Source organism: Cylas formicarius, unplaced genomic scaffold, assembly GCF_029955315.1.
Source record: "Cylas formicarius isolate icCylForm1 unplaced genomic scaffold, icCylForm1.1 PGA_scaffold_10__41_contigs__length_53128322, whole genome shotgun sequence".
Taxonomy (NCBI): domain Eukaryota; kingdom Metazoa; phylum Arthropoda; class Insecta; order Coleoptera; family Brentidae; genus Cylas; species Cylas formicarius.
The window spans coordinates 44,468,782-44,495,709 of record NW_026844214.1 but is presented as its reverse complement, the minus strand read 5'-3'; the positions used below and the strand labels follow the sequence as shown (position 1 = coordinate 44,495,709).

Genomic DNA, 26,928 nt, shown 5'->3' with positions numbered 1-26,928 from the left:
TTTTAGTTTTAGGACGTATGTTACGTTAAATATAGTTTTGTTGAGTTAAAAAGCTTAATTTATTTTAACTAAACTTTTTTTTTTCGAAGCAATTAAAGTCGTAGGCGGTTGGTTACTGAAGTTAGGCGATCAGTGAATGATATTTAATTTATATTATTATTTAAAATTGTCGTGAAATTTAAGAAGTTCTAATGTTTGAATGTATTTTAACAGAAGGTAAAAGACATTGTTTTAATTGATAAAATAGTTCCAAAAAGCAGTAGAACAGGCAGTGCTTAATAAACGAGTGAGATAAAGAGTTTACCAAATGAGTTGCTTATTATACTTTTTCTACAACTGTCACGAAAAAATCATAATTTAACAAATTAAAAATAACAACAGATTTCGTACAACATATTCACACGTTGCCATTAAACCTACTCGTTTATCGTTTCGATCGGTTCTGCTAATCTTGTCTCTTTTTAACTGTGTACATTAGACGGAGAGAGATATATATTACTGGATATGTCATATAAACAACGGAATAAACACCATTTTAAAACGTTATGTTGTTTATTTAACTTTTATAATTAAGTAGTTTATTTGAAGAAAAAGACTGTAATTATGTATGTAAAATAAAGCTTTTAAGATCGTATAATCACGATAAAACAGGTCCGTACCTTAAATTTTGTTTTATTTGTACTGATGAGATATGGATATTTGAAAATGGTACCATTGGTCTTGACAAGATATAAAAACTGTAAAAACCACTAAAGTTCATGCGAACGGTATGTAAATTTTCTGTGGGAAGCTTAAATTATAAACGTCACTTTACTTACCGACTAATTAACTAGATTTTAATTGTAACTTATGGCACGTAGTATTTAAATTGTCTGACATATTGCATAACATTTACTTTTTGGGTACATTTTTGCAAAACAACGCCAATACATTCACAACATGACCGTCAGAATTGACAAAAGTCAAAATTTAAACCCTGCGGTAAAATCTCCGATAACATCCGAATGTCCGAAGTGGCTCGGATCCGTGGGAAACGAAACTGACGTGGTTAAGTGACTCTTCCCGCACGCTAGATCGGTGTGTAATTAGGTATTTTACAGACGGGAGTAGAAAAAAATATACACAATACACATACTTTTAATGTAAAACACATTTCCCCCCACCCACCCACTCGTAAGGAAATAACTATTATTTACCCGTGAATTAGTGCAAATAAGGATTTTTATATTCTTGAAAAAAAATGCAAAAACCCTTAACAAAATTAAGTTTTACCAATGTGAGACTAAAAAATTGATATTGATTTTTGATTTACTTGTTGCTTTAAAGGGTAAATCACTAAATATAGTGATTATAGATAAGATATCTTAAAATTGAACTTTGATAATAGACAGTTGAAGTCAGTGTAACATCAACTCCAAGGTAGCTTTGGCAAACCCTGTAAACTATATATATAATATAATATAATATATATAACCCTGTATGCTATATACAATTCCAACATTAAACTTAAAATAACTAATTTGTTTCCGAAATTAATAAGCAATTCAGACAGTTGTAACACTAATGAGTGTATTTAATCGACTAAAATATACAGTATGGACAAATTTGGATATTTCTATAGCAGATATTGAAGCCAATATGAGCATTCTTTCATTTCTTCAGTAGAACTCAATGGTTAATCAACTAACCAAAACTACCTTCGTTTGTCGGTCTATATCGATAAAGTCGATTTTCATTATTATCGATATCATTTTTAAGTTAAGGACTGAAGAATATTGTAAATATTTTTTTTACTATAAAAAATACTTATTAAATTATTGCTAACTTGCAGGAAGCATTCTTGCGCTATGATTACCATTCAATGTTTCATGGCGCCTATGGATATTGAAATTTCCTATAGAAACGTCTAAATTTTTCGTTCGAACATGAATTTTCAAATCTGTCAATTCTGACTGTTATATCAGACGCACAATTTACTATTCAGTTGCATTTCATATACAACAACGAGGAGCGACGAAATGAAAATCATAAAGCCATCGTCGAAACATTTATTTGCCTACAACGTTACATCAAAATTAAACCCATCAAAGGTAGTATCCTGCTGCGTAGACCTGGGGGGCGGCTACTACTGCTGGCACGGCTTCAGTCTTGCTAGTTGTAATAGTACCCGACGGGCCGGATACGACTGTGTCCAAACTTTTCTGAGCAACGACTCCGTTAGACAACAACGGCGCCGAATACGCTGATACCAACGGAGCTGAGTACGTGGAATACGCTGGAACTATTGGGGCGGAATAAGCGGACACCAATGGGGCGTGGTAACCGGATATGACCGAATGAGCGGCTACCGGAGCCGAATAAGCCAACGCGGGTGCGGAATAAGCTACTGCAGGAGCTGAGTATGCTACGGCTGGAGCTGCTGCCGCCAACACAGGTGCCGAACGAGCTACTACAGCGGGGGTTTCTTCCTGCACAATTTGACCACCTGGAGACGAAGATGTGATGGAACTACCGTCCGGACCTACGACTGTAGTCCTGGTGCTAGGTCCCTGGACGATTTTGGTCGATGGTGCGACCACTACGCCTGCACTGGCAGCGGCTAAGCAGGCGAAAAGGACGATCACCTGCGAGAGAGAGAGAATTCTCTTGATAAAATATAGGGATAAATAAATACACAGGGCTTTTAATAAATTAATGTGGATAAAGCAAACTTAGCTGTTGGGCACTCGAAATGAATGTAACCAAATATTGCGGAATGGATTCAAAGATGCCGCAAAACTAAAACAGTTTTGAGGTGTGCCTTTAATTATTGCTACTTTTGTAGAGAATATTTTTAAAACGTATAATTTTTATTATACAAAATGGTAAACCGTATGGTAAATTTTAAATTAAAATTTACAACAAGTGTGGTAAACGGCATTTGATTCACTAGTTTATTTGACACGAGCGGGGCGCAGCGGAGCGAGTGTTTAATAAACGAGTGATTTAAAAAGTTTCCCAAACGTGTTGCATACTATACTTTTTCTACGACCGCTAGTTTTTGGGTACATTTTCGCCAAACAACACGAATATATGCACTAACATGGTCGTCAGAATTGACAAAACTCCCAAACTCGTGCAGTAAAACCCCGGAAATATCCGTGGGAAATAAAACTGACGTGATAAAGTGACGCTTCCCGCACGCTAGAGAGGTGGGTAATTTAAAAACGATTTTTGATATTTTTACCAGTTTCTGTAACAATTTGATACTTTTTGTTTATTAATTTGGTTTTTTAACTTTGACTTTAACGATTTTGAACTTCTTTCAGTTAATTTCACATACTTCGACAACTCAAAAGTTACGACTGAGTTGGTTATACCTACAAGTTCTTACAAAAAAACTCAAAAATAGGTAAAACAAATTGTATGGTTTTAGTACCTATGCTTCATTAATTTTCGCGCAATATGAAAAGAAAAGAAAAAACTGTCATTTTAGATTTTATTTGATAGCGGTAGCAATAGCGAAAGCGTATAAAGTGGGCCTTTATATAGAGACATCCCTGTCCAAATGGCTTTTTTACTTTTGCAGAGATGTGCTTTTCAAAATGGTGTGCAATTTTTATCTACCCGTTTCGAGTGTCCAGCAATTTAGATTCCAATCTAAACTCTGAGTCCCTTAGGCATAGCACAACAAAATATATGCCTATGCGGATACGTCTAAAGTTACACATCCATTCAAAAAGTATTTTTAAATAATAACGATAGTAATAAGGTTAGTTAAAAATATAAAGATGATTATTACCTTGCTTTATTAATCAAAAAGAAATTAAAAATACAAAATAACCAGTGTTCTGTGAAAGTGGTAAACTATATTTTAAAATTAAAATTATTGCATAAATGTAGAAATTGCATTTTGAAAATCAATTCAATAATATCTATTACTTAATCAAGTTTCTCGTAATAATCTCTTGATTTTTGGAAAGATTAGGATTATACCAAGTTTTGTATCACATTTGTTGCGCAAAGTACCAACTTAACTAGACAATAATTAGCATTGAGTGATCGAAATAAAATACTTATTAGTAGATTTTCCGGTAAATGGGATTTTGCTATTACAATTTTTCCTTTAAAAATATCACAAAATTGTCAAAATTTAATAACGAATTAAAAAAAATTGAATGATTGCTATTGTAATTAAAATTTCCAACTAAAATTTAGTACTCACTTCTCATTTTTAACATCAGCCACTTTGTGCGAGAAAAATCTCAGGCATTTAATGAAATCTTCTCAAATGAATATTCATTTAAAATATATATTATATTTTGTATTATTCACATTTATTTTCAGCAAACTAAAAAATTGCAGACTGATTAAATTGTGAAGTTATAAGCAACATAGTTATTTCAGCAACTTCGAAGCTTTTATTTCAATGATACTCGCTAAACTTAACCCTACTTTCCCGAGTCTAGTAATAAGAACTCATTCAAATATACTTACGACGGAGTTCATGGTGTGTCTGTTTTCGGGTCGGTGAACACAGCGTACTGTGCCCATCTTCTGGTCCAATTCTTTTATACGACGGGGACGTCCTTGCTGTCCGACCCCCAGACTCCGGATTTTCTCCGGATTTTTTCGGAGTCGCGACAATTTTTTCTCTTGTTGTGATTTAGTAGGCGGTTATCGCGAGTTACAGTCTTAAACGAAATTAATAATAAACGACTGCAGTCGAAAAGATTAAACCTCCAAACGCGTTATCGATTTTGTCCCTGCAACGGTCATTTTAATCTTAATGTAGTCTTTATTATAATAATAATATAAAAGAAATCTTTCTAAAAAACGGTAAAACTATAAATTATAAAAATATAAATAAATTCTAAATAATATATACATTTTTTAAAGCGAACTCTTTTTGATTATTATTAATCATTTTATCAATTTTATTTAATTGAAATAACTTTTAAATTATAAATTGTAACGTATTCTCTTTTTCAATTATGTCTTGATGTCGAAATTAAGGAGCGGAAAAGATGCAAGCAAAAAACCCCCTTATATGCTCATTGAAATGCATAAAATTTTGAAATGAACAATAAATTTCTAATATGCACGTTTATCATATGAAAAATTATGAACGTTTTTATATTTTTATATTATAATTAAATCCCTTCTTCAGAAATCGTACAATTTTTTACCTATACCACATACCTATTTGAATAAATATAAATGAAACAAAAAATAATAATATTTTCTTTTCATTCAAGGACACACATTCATACCTACATAGCAAATTGAAAAACATAAAATCTAAAACATTAAAATCTTACAGTAACAAAATACTATATATTATCATTGTTATTAAATTATATTATTACAAAAAAAATGTATAATTTAATTATTAATTCAACAATACCATTGATACATTCCGATAATAGCAACTTTTGCAATTTACAATCCTTAAATTGACAAACTATTCTTTGCAGTTATAAAAACAATTGATAACTAAATGTTTCTCAAAAGTTCCCAAAATAAAATTGTGACTTTTATCTGTAAACATATGTTTAAAAACTTCAATCAAGAATTTTTGGTCACTATTTTAGTTTTGGAATTAACTGTGTTTCTAATTTATACAATTTCAGTTCTCTTTCTAAGTTAGTAAAATTAGTGAAATTTCCTATTAAAATTTCTGAAGTTATATTAAGGATTTTCAAGCTCGTGTTATTTTCAATTACTGACACAAATTTTCTTTCACTGTTGAGTTTTGTATTTACTAGAGCGGCATAAGATTTAGATCTTCAATAATTTTTTAACTAACTCAAATTTCTCGGCATAAAATATAGCATAGCAAAGTTATTACTGATTGTGGTGGTAATTGAGTATTTGGTCAATTTTCCTTACAAAGTAAAACACTCGACGGTTCTTCTGTTTGGAAATAAAATGCAATAAATTCTCTATAACTGGAAATAATGGATGTTTTGCACAAAATGCATTTATGATTGATTATTTATTAATAATAAATAATTCAATCCAATTCAACCGACACGACATTCATATACCGTTGTACTCACGCCATAAAAATTTGACTATCTATATATTGTATGACGTATAGATTTGTAAACAAAAATTTCGAACAAATGTACTTCAGATATTTTTCATTTGCTATTTCTTATTAGCATTCACGACATTCTTGTACTTTACATCCACCACACCCTTTGAAAAATAAAACTAAGTTCACTCGCTTTAAAATTTATTCGAAATAATGGTAGTATCACGCCCGACTGGGTCTAATGGTAAAGATGAGGCTTGTAAGACCCGTCATCGTACAAACTTTCGCTGTGATCGTGGACGTATTGTCCCTCGTGGAGGTCACTGCCGTAGGCAACTACTGGTGCGTGGACCAAGTGTCCCCCTACTACTGATTTACCAGTAGCGATAGTACCCGAAGGTCCGGCTACAATAGTATCAGCTTCACCAGCGTGAGCTACAACTGCCGCTGCGTGAGCTACAACTGGAGCAGCGTGGGCTACAACTGGAGCAGCGTGGGCAACAACTGGAGCAGCATGAGCTAAAACTGGAGCTGCATGTGCTGCTACTGGAGCGGCGTGGGCGACAAAGGGAACGGCGTGAGCTACAACACCTGGATGATCTTCGTGGACGATTTGACCACCTGGAGCAACGGCGGAAATGGCGCTGCCGTCGGGTCCGACTACCGTGGTCTTACTGCTGGGCCCTTGGAGGATTTTCGCCGAAGGACCGACGAGCACACCAGCGTTGACGGTGGCGACGAATGCGACAAACGCGAAAGCGACCTGGAAAGACACAAATAGCAATTAACAGCAATAAAATTGTGGTGGTTAAATAATCGAACGGAAGATAAACTTACTTGGGATTTCATCTTGACGCAGCGATTGTTAGTACGAAATCTGGGCGACTGACGGTTTGAAATCTCGCATTCGATAGTTTTATATATTAGAAGTAACCTTGCCGAATATCAAAAGGCGTCCTCTAAGTCTGACGCGGTTATTATTACAAAATAACAAATTGGGTATACGATTTCCGCGTAACGAAATTTCCTATACGCCATTTGTTTTTGACATGTGATGGAAAATACGTGAACTACGAATAATGCTGTAGTCGCGAATTTATTTATTATTTAAAAAAAAAACTGCCGTCCATTGTTATGTTAATTTATTTTATTCAGTACTCCGTATAGCTTACCGATAGTTAAATTTTGTTCATCTCCCCAATACTGCCCTGATAAACGGTATTAGTTTTAATTATTGCTTTTTGTCCATCAGAAAACATTTTTCGTTGACCTCCGATACAGGTTAACGGTTTGTGAGGAAAACTGCCTCAGTATGAAAATTTGCTTCTATCAATGAAATTACTAAATTGTTACGCATAATTGTAAAAGAGGATTAGATTATATGATAATGCCAGTTCACCATATTAAAAATTCAGTATTTTGAATTATGCCTTAAATAGGTGTTGCTTTGTTTTGGGACCCTGTTTTGAGACATTCTTTTTGTATACAGTAAACTGCTAAAATAGGTGAGAAAATTCATTTAAAAATCATTTTATTGAATTTCTAGAAAAATACTTGCACACGTGCATTATAATTTTTTCCTGATTATTTTTTGCAGGAAACGGGACATGGCTCAAAAATATATATCGATTTTAAGTTCCATTTTTAAAATAATTTAATATATATAATATTGTTATAAGCGAAACCATGAAAAACGAATTTAATATTGAAATGAACAATTCAGTGGCTAGTAAATTTGTATTTTTATTGAATCAGACAAGACAAGAATTCAAGTTTAACCCAAAATATCCAGAAACACCCTTTACAAAACTTCATGAGAACATAAGATTAAATATTTTATTAGTAGTTGAGGATAATCCCCATCGTGCATCTTCTAAAGTAACGTTAAATATTAACAGCTTTGCTTATATTAAAAGGACCTGAACGAAGATGATCCCGACCGCAGAAACTCCTATGGAAATGTGGATCTCCAATCCATCCTTTCATCGCCAGATAGTGTTTAGTGGTGAAACCCCGTTTGGTTTGAATGACAAATGAGAGAAAATTATGCACAAACTCCACAAAAAATAAATGGCTTGGAAGGGAATTATAGGACCTTAATTTTTCAAAGAAACTTCCACAGGCTACTATAATACTGTTTACAAAACTTCTGGATTCTTCCTGCGTCGGTTTTTGCAGAGTCAGTTTCAGTCAAGCTCTGAAGAAGCCAACAGGACGATTGGCGAAACGTCAGCAATTTCGACTCAGCAAAAACTGACGCAGGAGGAATCCAGAAGTTATTGGACATTATTTCTTAGATCAAAATCTTACTGGAACCCGATGTTTACAAATCCTTCAAAATAACTTAATTCTTACTTTCGCAGTCTCTTTCTAAAATCCCAGCTGCCTGATGTGTCAGATAGACAGATTTGGTTCCAACAGGATGGTACTCACAAGAGCGTGAATATTTAAATATTTAAATATTTAAATGTTATAAAATAAATTTTAATCTCCATATATTACTCCACTGGAGATTCTCCTCTGGGGATATTTAAAATCAAAACTGTATAAGGAAAAACCGCAAAATTTAGATGATTTCAAATTTAGACTTAGACATGTTTTCTATTATTTTGCTCATAAAAACTAATAGATAGGTACAGGCTTTCCCGCTTGAATCAACAAAAAGAGACTTGATATTGACATCTACTTTTTGACCCACCTCGTATGTGTTCTATTTACTGCAAAAATTACACAAAAAAATTATGATGGAGGTGTTCGACCATTTTCATTGAAAACCAATACTTAATTAATTTTTAAATGAATTTGTTCCATATTTTAGTAGTTCACTAGGCCTAGGATTGCGTGCCATTAATTTTATAGCATCTGTATTGCTGTTAATATAATATACATATAATATAATTGTATAGGTGCCAATATAGAAGCAATTCAAATGCAATATTAATAAATTTATTGAAAAAATCAAAAACTATTAACTTTCATAAAAACACTGCTCTCTGATTTATATTTTCAAATTTCTTCTGAGTTATATGTGTAGAAAAAATGGCAGTATCTACAAGAATTATTAAATAATTAAATTAAATTAATTAAATTAAAATTAATTAATAAATTAAATTAAATAGGCTCTCTGAGGTCGCAGTAGAAATATCTGTCGACACTTTGACATAATAGTTTGAAATAAGTGAAATAAAGTATACGTGTAATTAAAATTTTAAAATTGTAATACAACGGTGTCAGTTATACGATCCAATTTAAAAGCATGCTTCATTTTCATCATTAGGTTTTTGAAATGCATAAGACAACGTTTTTTCAAGAATCAAAGTTTAATGGGAGACCACTGGCGTTCGAAATAGGTGTCTTTACAGTTTTTTTATGTCATTTCAAAGCTTTTTCTTAAAACCAATAAATAAAATCATTCAGAATAATTTGGCTAACATATCACCTTAAAATCTTCCGGAAAAAGTAAATTACGTATTGTTTATTAGAAATTGTCCCAAGACGTACCTTTAAATTTAATTATTTGGCAAGGTTACTGGCCCGTTATATAAACTGATCCTAACACGTCGAGAGTATCAGTTACCCGATCACCCCAATCGTGCACTAACAAAATGACTTCCAAGGTAAGTACCAGTACAGTAAGTACAGTTTTTTTTTCAAGAAACTATTATTGTAAAACTTACTCTACGATAATTTTTCTACCAATTCTGAGAGTAAGGTTATACGCGCTTCCCTCAGTAAAGATCTGTCAACATTTCCAAATAAAGGAATCAAAAGATTTTAAGATGTGGCAAAAGTTATGGATTGAATTGAAAATGGATTGAAATGAATCAAAATGAATTTGAAAAGTAGCAAAATGATTGCGCACATCAGTTATTATTTTGAGTTTAGAGATATTATTTGATTTATAGTGAATATGTAAAGTATATCAAAATATAAATTTGACGTAAGGCATTTGAAAAGTAGCAAAATTGCGTTCGAATAGTATTAAATAAAGGAAAAATGTAATAAAAAATAGGAAGTAATGACTAGAAAATGACTTCGCACATCAGTTATTATTTTGTGTTTAGAGTTATTATTTGAGTTATAGTGAATATGTAAAGTATATCAAAACATAAATTTGACGTAGTGTTTTTTTTGAAAACCCTAATTTTGAAATCCGGAATTGGAAGAAAATGTCAATAAAATGTTTATACTTAAAAATCTAACAAAATACTGCGCAATTGAAATATTTGTTAAAGTGCTTTTAAAAATTTTATTTTACTTTGGACTTACTAACAGAAAATTAAAAAAAGTCTTTAAATCATAAGCAAAAATATTTCTTCCTCATTAATATATGTAGCTCGTCGTCGCTTTCTGCGTCTGCCTTGCCGCCGTCGCCAACGCCGGCGTGTTCGTAGGACCGTCAGCGAAAATCCTGCAAGGGCCTAGCAGCAAGACCACGGTGGTCGGACCCGATGGTAGCGCCATCTCGGCAGTGGCACCGGGCGGTCAAATCGTCCACGAAGAACACCCGGGTGTCGTCGCTTATGCCGCCCCCGCCGCCCATTTGTCTTACGCCGCCCCCGCGGTAGTTGCTCACCACGCCCCCGTTGCTCACTTGGCGTACTCCGCTCCTGCTGTAGTTGCTCACCAGTCTGCAGTTGTTTCTCATGCCGACACTATCGTAGCTGGTCCATCTGGTACCATTTCGACCGGTAGATCTATTGGTCAGGGTGTTCCGGTAGTTGCTCACAGTGCGGGAGTCGTTGCTCACGCTGCTCCGGTAGTCGCTCACGCATCAGTTCTTAGTAACGGTCACGAAGGACAATACGTCCACGACTACAGCGAATCGTTGTACGATGACGGATCTTACAAGCCCCATTATTATCATTAGAGTTGAACGAGTCACTGTACATTTGTAAATATAGAGTTCTTCGTCAAGCAGTTTGTTTTTTTATCATTTAATAACGTAAGCAGAAAAAAATTTACGCACAGTGCTGTGTAAGGTACTTAAAAAATTACTGAACACATAATTTTATTTGTAATGATTATTATAAATCAAATGTTAGGACTGTAAAATTGCTCATATTAGTATACACACTGGTTTAAAATTCAAAATCAAAGCTATCCATGCAAAGAAGACAATCTGTCCAATACACCAATCCATAACAAAACCAAAGCTAAAGTAATTATGTAAAAACAGCATCAGAAACCGAGTATGTAAAGATGGAAATCACAATCAAATCAAATTTTTTAAATCAAACCGAATTTATGAAATAACGAATACATCAGAACAAATAATAGAGTACATCAGAGGCACCTAGATACGACGTGTATCTGTGTGTGGCACATAAATAAATAACACATTCTTTAATATATTTGGTAAACCTACACGAAAATTGGGCAAAAATGCTATCCCCGAGATAGTATATAAAGAGGTTTTCTTTGCAATATAGGAATCAGTGCTAGATATATCATTCTCATTATAAACGGAAAAAATTTTTGTAAGAATTGCTAAGTGAAAATGTGATAAAATAATTTTTTTAAAGGCGTGAAGATTTTTTTTATTATTTGATATAAAATTTAGTGCAAGTGCTTAAAATTTCTTTACAGTACTATTTGATTGATTCATTTGATACCATTTGGCGAAAGGTTATAATATTTTTTACCTTTTTTTATTCTACTTTAGTTTATTTATTATTTATTTTTATATTATATCTGCCGAGGTGTTAATGATTTGATCTGCTTTGCTCATTGTAGGATTTACATACACAAGTGCACCCAGCAGTTATAAAAATTGTCAGTTATTTCATGATCGCACAATTTGTTTGTGGAAAACCCCTTGATTTTTTAAACGTTATCTTTATAAGCCTGTATTTCTTTAAAATAATTAAGGTTGTTTTCATATACCCCACCCCATAATAATATTCCATATTTTAACAGAGATTCAATGAGGGCTTTATTTATATAATAACACGATTAATGTTTTTGAAAGAAATTCCCTTAATAAATATAATTTATCTAAAACTCACTTGCTCAATGGGGTCGACAATATTGTTAACACCTATATTTTGATAAACAAATCTTTTGTAATTTACTCTTTGGTTCTTGCCATGTATCTCCCACAAATATTATCACTCTGTGGTCTGCATATGTCACGATTCTGCTCCAACCTCTAGAACTGCGAAGAATGGAGCATTTTTTTATATGCTCGTTTAAAATTGGCCACCTTATATACTTTAAAAAATAATTAATAATTAAAATATTATTATAGGTTTAACAGAAATTATATAAAAATGAACTCAAAAAGGAAGCGGTTTTATATATCGGAGGAGACAAGTGATCCCTAAATCTCAAATTCATATTCATATCCATTCAAATTTAAATGTAATTAATTAAGTATAAGAGGAATTCTGAATAAAGAAAATATATCTTCTTTTGTTCTGTAATTTGGTTTGTACGGGAAAAAGGTAAAATATATTATTTTTTTTCAGTGTTCTAAAAATGCGTTTATTTAATTAGTATTTCCTTCGTTTATTATAAAAATTACCCAATGAAGTTGTCTCTACAGTCCTAATTTGATTTTTGGGGCCAGTGTAAATTTTTATATAGATTTTCTTCTCAATTTTTGGAAATGTAAAGTGTTCGAAAACGAATCCGCTAAATGCTTTTTAAAACCCATTTTTTCAGAAGCATTTCAGTAACATTACTGCCTAATAACAGGAAAATTTTTTGTCATAAGATTCAATAACATTGAATAACTTTAAATAGATGGTTTATGGTTTTAAGATTGAAAAACTTCATTTATAAAGCCCTAAAGCTAAATGAAATAGTAAAAAAAAATACAAAAGTTTCCTGTTTCAAAAATTAACTCAAATAAATGGCGCAATTGTAGCTAAGCAATACGTAAAAAATTATCAATTTAAAATTCTGTGAAATATTTTTTTGCGTCATTTTTATTAAATTTGTTTTTGTATATCCGTTTAACTTTTAATTATTTGCATAATATTAAAAAATCGTTAATCGTTAATAAAAAATAACATTCATTTCAACAATGAGATTGCCCAATGGACCTTGCAAAATAAAAATCTGCTTTGAGAGAAATAAATGAAATAACGGTTTTTTTTTCAATGGACCATTTTTTATCCCTTTTAAAAGAAGTTCAAAACTATGGAAGTTTAAAAAAACTGCATAAACAATAGAAAAAAGTAAAATACTCGATACTCGGTGGCCACAAATACGTCAAAAACTATAAGGCCCTTGAAAAAAAACACATCTTAGCCCTCTCGACGTCTCGTGTCACCGCCGTTTATAATTCTCTGCGAATTTTTTCCTTTATTCGATATGAGGAACCTCGCTCGCAAGTCCGCCATTAAATTGCCGCGCCCAGCTAATTATAAATCGCGAAAATGTTCCCGGATCGGAGCTTGGCGTGTTGTTATCGAAATTGGAGAGCCCGGAGCCACGCTCGATGCTTACGTGTACGTTTTTTCAGCGACGCGGAACTGAAAAAAGAAATTGGGCGTCGGCAAGGTTAACCGGACAGTTCTTCGTCTACGCAATCGAGCATTCGCGATCCGGCGACTACCGGGCTGAGTATAGTCGTCCCAGAATTAGGAGGGAGACAAATTCTGTTTCTCAACTTCGCTTCAAAATTAACGCACAAGAAATTAATTTAATCTCAAAGTTCACGAGAAAATTGACTTTGAAATAGGAGAGCTCCATAGCGTTATATATTTTAGTGTTTGGAGAGATATAACGGAGGTTTCAAAGTAACCCTGAATCTTACATTTAAAATATGGACATCTGTTCGAAAAACAATTTTTGTTGTAGAGATTATTAGTCGTCACAGCCTAAAGCTGTGAAATATACGTCCGTCTTTTATATACAACCAATGCGCAGATCTAAGCATATAACCGTGGATTTCTAATACCAAATATAATTCTAAGGCAACAGTTTTCGATTCTTTACACCCTATAAGCTGTGGCGCAGATCAGAAATAAATTATGCACAACATCACAATAATTGACTATTGATAAAATTTTGAACATCATTAACAATATTTATTGTGAATTAGAACTAATAATCCAATTTTTGGACACGATTTGAAATTACTTTTTTAGATAACGATAATTCTGTGAAAAAGTATTACTTTAAAATAGACTCACAACTTTGGGAATTTTTACGTACAGGATGTCCGTTCATTATTGGATGATACATTACTCAAAATCTGTTAAAAATACAATTAAAAAAAAATTTAAGGACAAAATTTCATTGGATTCATATAGGCCTTTAAAATATTATTAAATATTATAAATACAGGGTGTTTGAATTTTCGTAGACTTTTTTAATTTAAATAGGAAACGATATTAACATATTTTTGAATTTTACTAAACTTTCTAGACACATTTTATAATACCTAATTCTTACCGTTTTTGACATATTTTGACTTTTATGTCAAAACTGACTTTTGCAAGTATTAATATATTTATTAATTTCTCCGACTGGGGTTGATTTTCCTATAGAATGGTCTTTCCTTATAGAATTGCCCCTATAGAGTGGTCTGTCTTAACAAAAATAAATAAATACAAGAAGTTCAAAAAGTGACATTGAAGTTTCAAGGAAAAAATCGCTTTTTTTTTCAAATGAAATAGTTTTTAGTTTTATCGTATTTTGCATTTTGTATAAGGGTGCCTTTGTATAACATTGATTCTTTTAAAAAGTTCTGGATTGCGAAATATAAACAATACTATTGTCACGAAGAAACTTGGCGAAAAAAAAAATCCAGAACTCCACAAATGTCATTATTTTGGCTTGGGTTTAGAAATCAATCATGCTACTTAGTCATTTTTATTGAAGTGCTCATTTTAATACAAAAAACGTTCTTAAATCTATAAATCGTTTTCCAAAAAAGACTAAATAATAATAAAAAAAATGGCTAAATGTGTTTCATAACATTTATTCCATTTTTTAGACTTTAAACAAATTTTTAAAATGTTTAAATGTTAACAACGTAATTACCAAGCAAAATTTATACGATTTATTAAAAAATGTCCACTAAATCGTAGTGCAATTTTGTTAGTGCTTTTTTTGTCTGCCATATTTTGCCATTCTTGACCAATTAGTAGCCATTTAGCATCAATATGATAAAATTCAAAAAATGTTTTAACGATTTTTTAATTCAATTTATTAATATTAGTTTTTGCCCACCCTGTATTATTATAAGATTTTTACATATTTAAAATTTTGGGAGGAATTGAAACATACATTAATTTCCGTTTAAAATACTAAAATTTTTGCTAATCCATGAAAATAAAACACCCACGCACTGTATATACAACAATATAATATTTTAAAAGTATAAGGGAATAAAATCAACCCTTGTCCACAGACAAGATATTAAAAAATCTTTAAAATTTTTTCAATAATTTTAACATATTTTGAGATAAGGTAGCATCACATAAAAAACCGGTCACCCTTACATTTTTTCAATTCCAGATACCAATGTGTTAAAAGTCATAATCAGGTCCTTATCATATCGAATTAATAAGGTTTCAGTTGCAGATAATGATCTTGTCCTAGAAAAGGGAATAATATTCGGTACATGCCGCTAAATCTCACACCCTAACATCCACTTCGCGCCATTTTCTTTCGAAACAGAGCTTCTTAAAGACTTAACAAAACTTATGATTTCCCTGAATCTTGAACATTTGCCACATACAAATTGAAAATTGTTTAATTGACCAGGCTAGCCCTATGCTAATAAGCCGGGTTTAAAAATAAGTTTTGTTGACAAAACCATACATAGTTTATGTTAGTTGACTTAGTTAATAAATAATAAATAATTGAAAGCGGGTGAGGGTGTCAAAACGTAATAATAATGTTGGTGATTATATAATTTTAATACAATTTTAAATATCATTTGACATCCTAAATAATACGTTTGCTTTTTGTTTATTATATCACCTATAATTGGACACTAATAGCAACCCTTAAATTGAAAATGCTTCAGAAAATTCAATTTTTTATAATTTCAAGTTCTTTTATTCATATTTTAGGATGGAATAAATATATGGAAATAAGATTTCTGGGTATTGGGTGCTCGTTTGCCTATCTGTTATATCGTGCCATTTCAAGCGCCATCTGGTGGCAAGATAAGAGGTCGCAAATGTAGCACGATTCGTAGGCTGAAAATAGCCGACTCTCAGTGTATTAAAGTGCGTTAAGGCTTTTCGTAGTTATCAACATTTATATCCGAAATTATCCCCTTTTCGGATTAGAAGTAGAAAATTTCAATTTGTCTCAAACAGCACTCACTCTAACTGTTGTTAATATAATATTGTCATTTCAGAAACTAAGTAAAAATTGATTTCCATTGAAATCTTCTGAGAAAATTGCGGGAAAAGAAAGGAATGAATGAATGGCAGCGGCTCCAGCGCTTAATTCGATTTTAATAAGGCGATAATTTAATCGTTGGTTATTGAACTTGACTGCCGTACGGCAAGGACGTCTCCGCTTATAAAAAGTACGACTAAAATGTTCGGAATCATTGTCTTTAACCTCGGCAAGCAGGGCATCGTCACCACGGCTATGTGCAGAAACGTAAGTGCATTTCGAAATATAATTATTATCTTATACGGGGTGTTCCTAAAAATCATGCCAACATTGAAGGACTTACTATATCCCGAAAAATACAAATTGTTTTTTTTTGTCTAATTCATGTTGTTTCATTTTTATTACTTTTTTAAAAACTTTTTATGGGACACCTGTATACTTCTTTATTGCTATTGCCGACCAGATAACGAAACCATTTTTCGTAAGTCGCATTTCGTCAGGGCGTTTTTTTTTTGCCGCCAAGATTTCATCTCCAACATTGCGCCGAGATGAGAATCTTTGACGCGTGCCACATAAAAATTGGGCAACTTTCCGGACATATTTTTTTTAGTGTGATAGTTATAGATATGAGATCGTAGGTGAAGAAAACGAAATTACCAAAAGTCAGATGTATGCCAATGTCATTTTTGTATTCGCTTTACGCCCGAAGACGGTAAAAAAGCTAACCAAAAAATTTTAAAATTTTCTTTTATGACACGAGCTTTTAATCTTCAACTTCAACCATGCCACTTAGCTGCTAATAATTTAAAAAAATGGTTTGTGACATTCTTAAGAGTTCAATTATATTTTAAATTTTTTTCATGAAATGAACAACATCTAAAGCTGGAATATTTTTTATATTCAACTGTCAGCAGAAGTTTCTTCAACTAACGCGACAGATTTTCATTCTCGATATGATATATGATCTGAAAAGCTTTAGCGATATCGAGATAAATGCATAGAATTACTTCGTTGTAGTTAATCCGTATTTTCCAAAAGCAGTTTTGCCAAGTTTCTTTTTCTTTTATTTCGGCTACACATACAAAAGTTTAACTTCACCCACTTGAAAATTATAAAACTAGAATTACATGTCTTCCTACTATTTTAGTGTTTCAAGAAAATAAATACATAAATGACAAACGAATGAATAGTGCCTTTATTATACTGAATAGACTGAAATAATAAGTTATACATGTTACACTCATGTATCAGTGGCGATGTTCAGCATAAGCTGCTTAATCGCATATTGTGGTAAAATGAATACATAATTGAATCTATATTAGAGATATCTCTTTTAATATAGGTTTGAACTTGATGAAAATCCATTAAACAAAATTAAATTAGAACAAACAAATGTTCAGATTTTCACAGTTTGGTTTATGACAGCTGTTTGTCAACACCTTGCCTTAATCAAATATGCAAATGTAATATTGTTTTCCGACGTCTTTATATATAAGCAGGTAGTAATAGATTCTTAAGCACCGTTATTGTAGAGTTGTAAATTTTAATTTAACAACGGAGACCCATTCAAATCCAGGTGGTCATTTGAATGTCTCATTTTTTTATCTCCTACATTTTTTTTTTCATTTTGATGAATGTGTTTATATTTTAGTGTTCGTTAATGAGTTACTTAAATGTTCTATTTGTTTGTCCGTTATAAATTTTATGACATGATCCACATTTAAAATTGTAGTAAACTCTTGTACTGAATTTTTGGGTTTTTCGGGAGTTATTCTTATTGTTTTTTAAAAAAGGTCCTATGGTACTTTTAGACCAAATTTGTTTCGAGACTTTCTTGCTAGGTTCTCCTATGTATTTTACAATTTGGGGTTCGGTGTTTAAGATGGAATAGGTAGAGTTTAGAGTTATTTGAAACTGTTTTTTAGTAATATTGTTATCCAGAGGTCGCCAACCTGTCGATCACGAACTACCGGTAGCTCCCACAATGATTTTCATTTAAAAAATACAAACTGCAAAAATTAGACAAGCTTCAAAATTCCACAAAAAATCTAATTGTCATAATATTCCTTGTGGGTAGCTCACTGTTTATTCCAAAATTAACAAATTAGGTCAACACCAAGAGGTTGACGACCACTCCTCTTATCTATGAAACAGATCGTAGCCAATAATAAAAGCCATTTGTTTTATAATCATTCTTTTTCAATTTTTTTTCTGCGGAAAGTGATATATTAAGTAGTCTGTGGATAAATGACTAAAAGGCAGCCATGTTATGTGTAAGGATGATTTGAGTTATTATATATTGCGATGTTCCTGTGTGAGAGTATCAAAATAAAATTTCGAATTCTAACTTTGCGATTCATTTAAATTCAGAATTGTACAAGTTTTTTACAATTTTGATTTTTTTTTCAAAGAAACTTCCGCAGGCTACTGTAATGCTTTTAACAAAACTTCTGGATTCCTCCTGCGTCGGTTTTTGTTTAGTAGAAATTGCTGACGTTTTGCCAATCATCCTGTTGGCTTCTTCAGTTTCAGTCAAGCTCTGAAAAAGCCAACAGGGTGATTAGCGAAATTTCAGCAAGTTCAACTCAGCAAAAACCGACGCAGGAGGAATCCACAAGTTTTGTAAAAAGCAATTTTGATATTCTACATAATGCATCAAAGAGCAAAAAACTAAATTTGTTGGAAGCCATGGAGATTAACAAAATGAGATATTCCATTCTATTAATTATTAACCAATTGAATTTGAATGGGTCTCGATGGTTAAATTTAAATGTATAATTCTACAATTACGATAATTAAGAATCTGTTACTACACCTGTTTATAGATGTATATAATATTTTATAAAGACACGAGTGTTGCCGAACTAGCTGTCACAAACCAATAAATAAGTGTGAACATCTGAACACCTTTCATTTTAATTTAATTGTTTTTAATATAGTACTTAAATTACAGACATAGATGATCATTTGCTAACAGCTGGTTAAATATTTTCCACCTTTTATGTGGCATCTGGCTGTTCTGTGTGGCGTAACATAGTTTCAAGTACTGCAGTACAAGATCATATAGTACACCAATTTTCAAAGTATTAAAGATAATTGCAAGAAACAGTCTCATATCGCTTTTAGAGATTAAGCAGAGCTCTCGGAGATATGACCAAACTTAATGCCTTTATGTCTTTTATGCAGGAGTTCTGGGGTAATCGCGCTACAAGGGTGAATGAAAATAAACTGAACTGCGGCAGTTCTAGCGATTTTCATAAAATAATTTCTATTAGGAGTTTTGAATTAAAGTTTCTATAAGTGTTTGAAACTTATCGAAAGTCCTACTACTACTTATGGCTCGTAAAAGTGCAATTCTTTTGCTATAATACGATCTGAAGCAAGATTAAATAGAAGAAAGTATTATTTTCCTGAACGCAAGTGGGTTAGTTTTGGTTATCGCAAATTTTTTTGTTTGTTTGATTTTAAATATAAGAAACTATACTAATTGACGAACTTTTAATACCAGAGCCAAAACATTAGTTTTTGGGTTTCAACTGGGGTATCACATTATTAATTCAATAGTTTCAGTCAAATTGTTGACCTAATGGCGGATGCGCTAAGCTTGCCAATAAAATATCATCCATTTATAGCCAAACAAACTATGACACATACAATATCAATAGGTAGTAGCCTCTTTCCTTCTGGTCGCAACGGTCGCGAATGCTGGAGTGCTTCATCTGCAGCCGGCAGGCATTTTAGAAGGACCTAGCACCAAAACGAAAGTCGTCGGACCGGACGGAAGCATTATCGACGCCTACGCCCCTGGGGGCCGAATCGTCCTTGACGGTCACGCCGGACCTCTAGCGCAACCGGAGCCCTTAGTTTACGCGTCTCCAGCTATCGCTGAGCCTCAAATCTATGGAATGAACGTGCACAGTGCGGTAGCCGAGGAAGAACCGCTTACCAATAGCGTGGAAAATGCCAAAGTCATTCAAACTCCTTTAAAAGAACCCTCGATCGAATACAACGATGGGGAGGAGCCTAAAGTCTTGCTTCATCCCGGCACTGAGCCTAGAGTTGAAACCAGAGAGTCGATTCCAATTACGGAGGAACCTGCCGAGACTACTAGGGAATTGACGACCGACGCGACGTACACCACTGTCGGCTTCGGAGTATCTGACGTAGATTTGAGCGGGCGATATATTCCCGACAACTTGGAACAGCTGTACGACGACGGCAGTTACAGGGTGGAACACTACTGAACGCGAGACTGAATGTGTAATTTATTTTCAATACAAATTTTCTATAAAAATTTCGATTTTTATTTTTACCTGACTCCTAAGAAGAAACGACCCATTTACTTTTGTAAATTTTTAACTACTTTTTGGATACTGTACTGAAGTACAATTAAAAGTTGTTTCTCTGCTCTGCATAAACGGGACAACGATAATCAATTCTAGTCTATTTGGTCAATTAGTCTTGTATTCAAAATAAGGGTCCAAAGCTGAATTATAGACCTATAACAATTCCAAGTTGTTTTTCTAAAGTACTAGAAAAATCCACGTCCATGGTGGACACTTCATTAGGAGCCTGTACTTTTTCTCAAGAACTACTGATTTTAGAAAAAAAAAAGTTTATCCAAATTGTAGTGGTTTCAAGAAAAAAAAGTGTAGTGGCAACAGTGCGGGGTAGTAGGAGAATGGGAACGCCGGAAAAGAGGAAGGCCGGCGGCGCTCGACGAGTGAGGAGTGCTCCGAAGAGTACCCAAAATTTGATGTAGATCGTATTCGGTACATTTGTAGGAGTGTAAAGTCCGAGTATAGAAATAAACGCTGTTGTCGAAACCGCTTCGCCCTTGTTTTGACGAACCCGGATCCCTGATCGACTTCAAAAGCTTTATGGTTTGAATTTAATTTTAAAATGATTTTTTTTTGTATATACATGATGTCCTGTACCCAATCTAATGGATTTTGAAACATTGACACCTAATGATTTTAAAGAATTTTGAAAGCATAAGAATACGTAAGATAATGGCTAATTTAAATGTTTTTTATTCCGAATCAGAAAGTATAATTTACATAATCGAACAACTAATCAGAATTTGCTATGGAATTGCTTTGAATAAACTTCAATATTAAATATTTCTTCTCCCATGACTTAAATATTTCATTAAACATAATTATCTAGGAACTATTATTTATAATTTATGTTATTACCTTATTTATCCTTAATATGTATCTAACAAGATAACTTCTTTGCCGTAGGTGCAGATGAATCTTAAACAACTTTCAATTCAAGTGTTCATAATACGGGCAGATGTATCACCATCAAGTGCAGAGTCTGCTCGGGTAGTGATACATCTGCCCGAAACATTGTGTAAACAAAGAATAAAGACAATGGAAGTATCTCCACTGAATCATTATCTACCTTGAAGCATAAGTATTCACAATGTTACGTTAGGCTGTTAAATAAAATCTGTAATGATCCATTGATCAGGGCCCGTTATTTATCTCCATTGTCTTTTTAATGTTAACATATTAATTAATTAGGATGTAAAAAACCGAGGTGGGAACGTGAATTAATCCAATCACTACGGTTTCGCGCTTTTTTGCCTCAAATGCGTCGCAGCAATTTTTATGTCAAGAAAATAACAATACCGTTAAAGTGACAATTAACTTTCATACATTTGAATGCGTCTTCTCCTACGTCACGTGCCTATCACTTTTCATTAACAAATAGCTTTAGCTTCAGCTCAGCATCACGAAAGACGAACTCGAACAAAAATATCGTTGAATTGTCGGGATAATTGCATTTTACTTTCCAAATGTGACGTCTTTGAAATGGCAGAAATTGAATTTAAATTTCCCGTTTACTCAATTACGCAATAATTTTGTAAGCAAAAATGCCATTTTACATATCGCTTACGTACGGAAGCAAGGTTACGACAAACGTATTTAATATTTCTCTGTTTTCACACTGGCATCACACAAGTGAAACCAGGTGAACAATCGAAATGCATTCACTGGTAAGTCTTAATAATTAGTTACAATTAATTATTACAATATTATTATACAATAATTGCAATATGCTGTGGGTTTTTTTTTATTACGGTATATTGGTGCTACTAAAGGAACGCATGTTTTCGCTAAAATCGGTGAAATCAGGAATCAGTGGAATAATATTTTCCATTGGAACTTTTTAAATGGCACTTTCCATGATATATGGCATCTAGAAATGTTTATCTTTAAATAAAAGAAAGTTTTCTCCTATGAAATTAATTTTTCACTTACAGTATACTCAATTTATGGAAATATTTTTGACTAAAATATGTATAAATTTTATTTATGGTATTTTCCATCATACTTATTTCACACGTCGAACAAGTCTGCCATATTTTACCATCTGAACTCGGTTGTCTCTGATAGTCACTGCCTAACATGTTCTACCTAGTTACCACAGAAACTTAACATCACTGTACCTCTCTTTTAATTGTTTCCTGACTTATATTTAGTTGTAGTTGCTGTAACATTCCTATATTATATGAACCGACTTTACTTAATGAAAATCGTCGAAACCCTAATCCTAATCATGCTAATTACATAGTTACAATAATAATAATGGAAGTTTTGGTTGACATAATGTGAAATGGTGTCAAATAAATGAAATCAGATGGTGTGTCATGTGTTTGCGGATATATAGTATTGTTACAATTCAACTAATTTTAAGCTAAATTATTTCGGAAATAATCAACATAATGATATAATTTTTATTCTAGCGTCATAAAATATTCCGGGTATCCAGTTTTGAGCATCTTATGTAAAAACTAGGCTGGGTGAAGTTTTTATCTATCGGCGATGTTAAGCCAGAGTAATTCTTTCAGCTTTTCACTAACATGGTCTGATTTTTTTATTGAACATGAAACGAATACATGAGTTTTTCACTTTTTGTAGTTTGACTTTAATGGTCAAATACAAACAAAGACCAAACACAAAATGGCAATAGTTTGGGTGGTACAAGACCAACGCTTCAGACAATATATTTTTTTAACTTTCTGCTAAGAATATGTTTGTTTTTATATAAGTTCCTTAAGTTACAATAACCTTTTTGTATAATTTTAGAAACATGAATCTTGAAACTTGATTTATTATTTATTTTATTTATGGTATTTTCCGTCACACTTCCGAATTCGGTTGTCTCTGATAGTCTACCTACATGTTCTACCTAGTTACTACAGAAACTTAACATCAATGTTCCTCTTTTTTAACTGTTTCCTAACTTTTATTTAGTTGCAGTTGCTCTAACATTCCTATTCCGAACATTCAGAGATACTAATCCTAATTACATAGTTGCAATAGTAAGAATGGTAAATTTTGGTTAACTTAATGTGAAATGGTATCAAATAAATTAATTCAGATGATGTTTGCGGATATTTAGGAGCGAAAATTTGATAACATCCTATTGTTACAATTCAATATAAATTAACCTGAAATATTCAACATAATGACATAATTCGTATTCTAACGTTACAATTTTTCGAAAAGCTTAAACATAAAAGGGAGAGAGAGAGATAGAGGTTGAAATAATTATATCGAGAATACCATATTTCCAAAACTTAATTTTCGATTCATTGAGGGAAAAGTAAAAATAAGAACAGACAAGCAGGCAAGCATGAAGTGACAAAAGCAAACAATAATTGCAGACCTTCGTGATTCTGATGGTGGGAGTTTTCTGCGCTGACGCGCTCAGACTGCGCGGCAGCATAGATAACGGAGCTATAGTCAAAGGACCTGCGGGCATCATCAAAGACAAAGGTAACGCGGCAGTCGGTCCCATCGAGAGTCCGGTATTCCTAGATAGCGACGAAGACCAAGACGTCGATGGTCCAGGCTTGTTGGTCGATGCCAGACTGGTGGGGTTATCTGACCTCACCCGCAATGGCGGCTACCAAGGGAACGAGGATGATGGAGCAGGAAGGGGCGGCAACGAAGGTCAATACGTTCCCGACTTGAACGAGAAACATTACGACGATGGGTCTTACAAACCCTACCAAGGATAAGGACACCCTCACGCGGTGTGCCCATCTTGTAGACTGATACTTTTTACGTTGTAAATATAATATTTATTTATATAACTTGTCTAACTTGTTTATGCCAGGGATTCGTGGACAAAAATCAGAATTTCGCAATTACCATTATGCAGTTTTTTTCTGCAAAGCCCAGTTATTCAAAATCCAAAACGTCCACTTTCTCGGAAAAAAATCAGATGAATTATATTTTTGAAAATGTAATTTTATTCTCTTTCAGGGATTATCATATAAAAAAAACTATTTTTTTGTGGATATCTTTTAAACTCCTTTCAAAATAATCAATTCATTAATATACGTTACGTATATCATTGTTCACTTCAATGCGTCATCTATATACATGCCCAACACTTTAACTGCAATTTGAGATTGTCAGTCTCCTGACGATTGTTTTTCAGCCTTATCTTCAAGCAAGTTTGAGTTATATCTTAGGATATCAATGTCGCTATGAATATTAGTTGCAGATAAAACGCAGGAGTAAGGAACAAAAAAGTAATACAGGTCATTTACGTATAATGCGAATAAAATAAGACACCTAAGGGACTCCATGATTCACTTGTTTAATATCAGAATTTCCATGACTTGTTGCAAGATATGTTCTTTCCCTCTTGGAAAGGTTCTTTCTATAGTGTCTGTGAAAAATTGACACTTTTAAAGAGAAACTCCCCTTTCTAAAGGAGGTAGGCTAAATGCCTTTATTTTTTGCTCTGCGAAAGGCACCTGAGTGCAACTTAACCGAGCATGTAAAAAAAATCGATAAATAAATAAGTCAATGAGCTAACAATAACAATAGATTCACAATATCAATAAATCTGGGAAAAGGGTAATACTGGGGTGTAAACGAAAATTAACAAAATAGAACAATAATTAAAGCAATCAAATTGACAAGGCTCATCTACATTTACCAAAAGTATAAAAATTAAACTACATAATATCCATTAACAGTTTCTTTTTAAAATTTTGTTTACAAAAAGGTCTTGATGATTTTCCGAGCAGGCTTATTTCGGGGTACCGATTTAGCAACATAACATTACCCTGCCATTATGTGAGTATAATGCAATTTTTCTAAACATCTATTTAACTTCTTTAAAACTTCAGCAGCCTCAGATCTTGGGATGTATGTTACACTGTTCAATGTAATCAATAATATTCGAAGTAAAGATAACAAATAACAAAGGTCCCAGAAGAGAACCTTGGGGTACAACTCTGTCCAATATCTGGTACCATTTCAGAGTTATGTTGATCTATAATTTAGCACATGGGCTATCTTCTAACATTTAGGAAGCTCTGCCGTGACAATAATCAAATTGAATATTTTTCGTAACAAGGAAGCTTGGAATGCCATCATATCCTGTAGTAAATTTTACAGAAGTTGCATCATTTTTCATTTAATTTTCGATCGAAACTAATTAGTTTTTATGCGTCTCCTGCACATCTGGCTTTATTCGCTTGGATACTCGAATAAAGTTAGCATAGCGCTCTCAGTTATCGAGTTTTTATATTTCTGGTGATAATAGTGTTTGAGATATCTGAGATCTGCCGTATACCAGTAGGGAAGATAATCTTTCTTTTTAGAAAATTTAGGTACAAATTCTTCGCAAATATTACAAAGTTTTTTAGAGCATGACCAAAATTCTGAATAACAATTTTTTTATAACAAAAACGTTACTACGAATTTTTAAAAAAGTTAGGAAAACACCCTATAATTCTAAAACCGTACTAGATATCCGCGTGTATGGTTTTTACAATTTTTTTTATGAAAATCAAGCTCCATTAGTTTCAAACTCTACATTAGGTTTCGTTTATATCTTTTAGAACGGAGAGTGTCCTTTTTACAGTTTCCAATTTGGCTCACCCTGTACAGTTTACATTAATTTAATGTCTCGCGTCTATAATTTCTTATTATGCAAAGATTTAACTAAAAAACAATTTAAATTTATTTAATTTTTAATAGCTTTTTGGAATTCAAAAACTTACATACATATGTAAACAAAACAGTTTAGAATAGATTATATTAGAAAAGTAATTAATTACAACGATTGATTTGTAATTTTAAACGTTATTACTAAACTGAGAGCACACAAAATTATTTGTATTGAGATAATGGTTCACAATTCACTTAAAATTTTAGAGACAGATATTTATTTGAACACTAATTTTATTTTAATTTAGATGGGGTTAAATTTTATAAAATATACTCTGGCGCCGTTTAAAACGCTTTTTCGAATAAATCGTATTCAATGTTTTGTTTTCGAAAATATTCGACAGCACATGCAGTTGCCACCGAAACGCACTGAATGAAATTATATATTTAAATTTCTGATAAATTGAAATTAAGCCGGTGTTCATCTAAAAGCGGTGCATTAATTTATCATACATTTAATTAATTCCGTACAATTTTAATACGAAAACAATATAGATATGGTAACTTTGTGTATGCAATGACTGGATATTAATGTCAATTTTTATAAATTATTTTTAGTGGCGTATGAAAACAAAAAGCTTTTAGCGTAAAACCCATTAATTTTGGGTT

At 32.7% G+C, this 26,928-nt stretch overlaps 5 protein-coding genes across 8 annotated transcripts in view; 4 read left to right on the top strand and 1 right to left on the bottom strand.

Annotated features, from left to right (window-relative positions):
- LOC132708277 (protein madd-4) overlaps positions 1 to 26,928 on the top strand; it is a 535,295-nt gene that overhangs the window by 369,609 nt on the left and 138,758 nt on the right. The window lies entirely within an intron of this gene.
- Positions 2,014 to 6,895, bottom strand: LOC132708028 (uncharacterized). The gene is made up of 4 exons (XM_060680128.1): positions 6,857 to 6,895; positions 6,261 to 6,782; positions 4,477 to 4,572; positions 2,014 to 2,624 (listed from the first exon to the last, which is right to left on the bottom strand). The coding sequence occupies exons 1-4, from the start codon at positions 6,866 to 6,868 to the stop codon at positions 2,085 to 2,087; spliced, it is 1,170 nt and encodes a 389-aa protein (XP_060536111.1). The 5' UTR covers positions 6,869 to 6,895; the 3' UTR covers positions 2,014 to 2,084.
- LOC132701191 (cuticle protein LPCP-23-like) lies at positions 9,604 to 10,931 on the top strand. The gene is made up of 2 exons (XM_060668928.1): positions 9,604 to 9,636; positions 10,356 to 10,931. Exons 1-2 carry the CDS (start codon positions 9,625 to 9,627, stop codon positions 10,887 to 10,889), a joined length of 546 nt encoding a protein of 181 aa, XP_060524911.1. The 5' UTR covers positions 9,604 to 9,624; the 3' UTR covers positions 10,890 to 10,931.
- Positions 16,564 to 20,575, top strand: LOC132701185 (uncharacterized). The gene is made up of 2 exons (XM_060668915.1): positions 16,564 to 16,597; positions 19,996 to 20,575. Exons 1-2 carry the CDS (start codon positions 16,586 to 16,588, stop codon positions 20,572 to 20,574), a joined length of 591 nt encoding a protein of 196 aa, XP_060524898.1. The 5' UTR covers positions 16,564 to 16,585; the 3' UTR covers position 20,575.
- On the top strand, positions 22,251 to 24,720 carry LOC132701199 (uncharacterized). The gene is made up of 2 exons (XM_060668957.1): positions 22,251 to 22,337; positions 24,012 to 24,720. The coding sequence occupies exons 1-2, from the start codon at positions 22,326 to 22,328 to the stop codon at positions 24,366 to 24,368; spliced, it is 369 nt and encodes a 122-aa protein (XP_060524940.1). The 5' UTR covers positions 22,251 to 22,325; the 3' UTR covers positions 24,369 to 24,720.

Bases quoted from the DNA above. Each gene is read 5' to 3' on its own strand.
- LOC132708028 (XM_060680128.1), bottom strand. The intron at 4,573-6,260 runs TAGACCCAGTCG...GGGGTCGGACAG, and splicing joins ACAAGCCTCATCTTTACCAT to CAAGGACGTCCCCGTCGTAT. The intron at 2,625-4,476 runs GTAAGTATATTT...TCTCTCTCGCAG, and splicing joins GACACACCATGAACTCCGTC to GTGATCGTCCTTTTCGCCTG.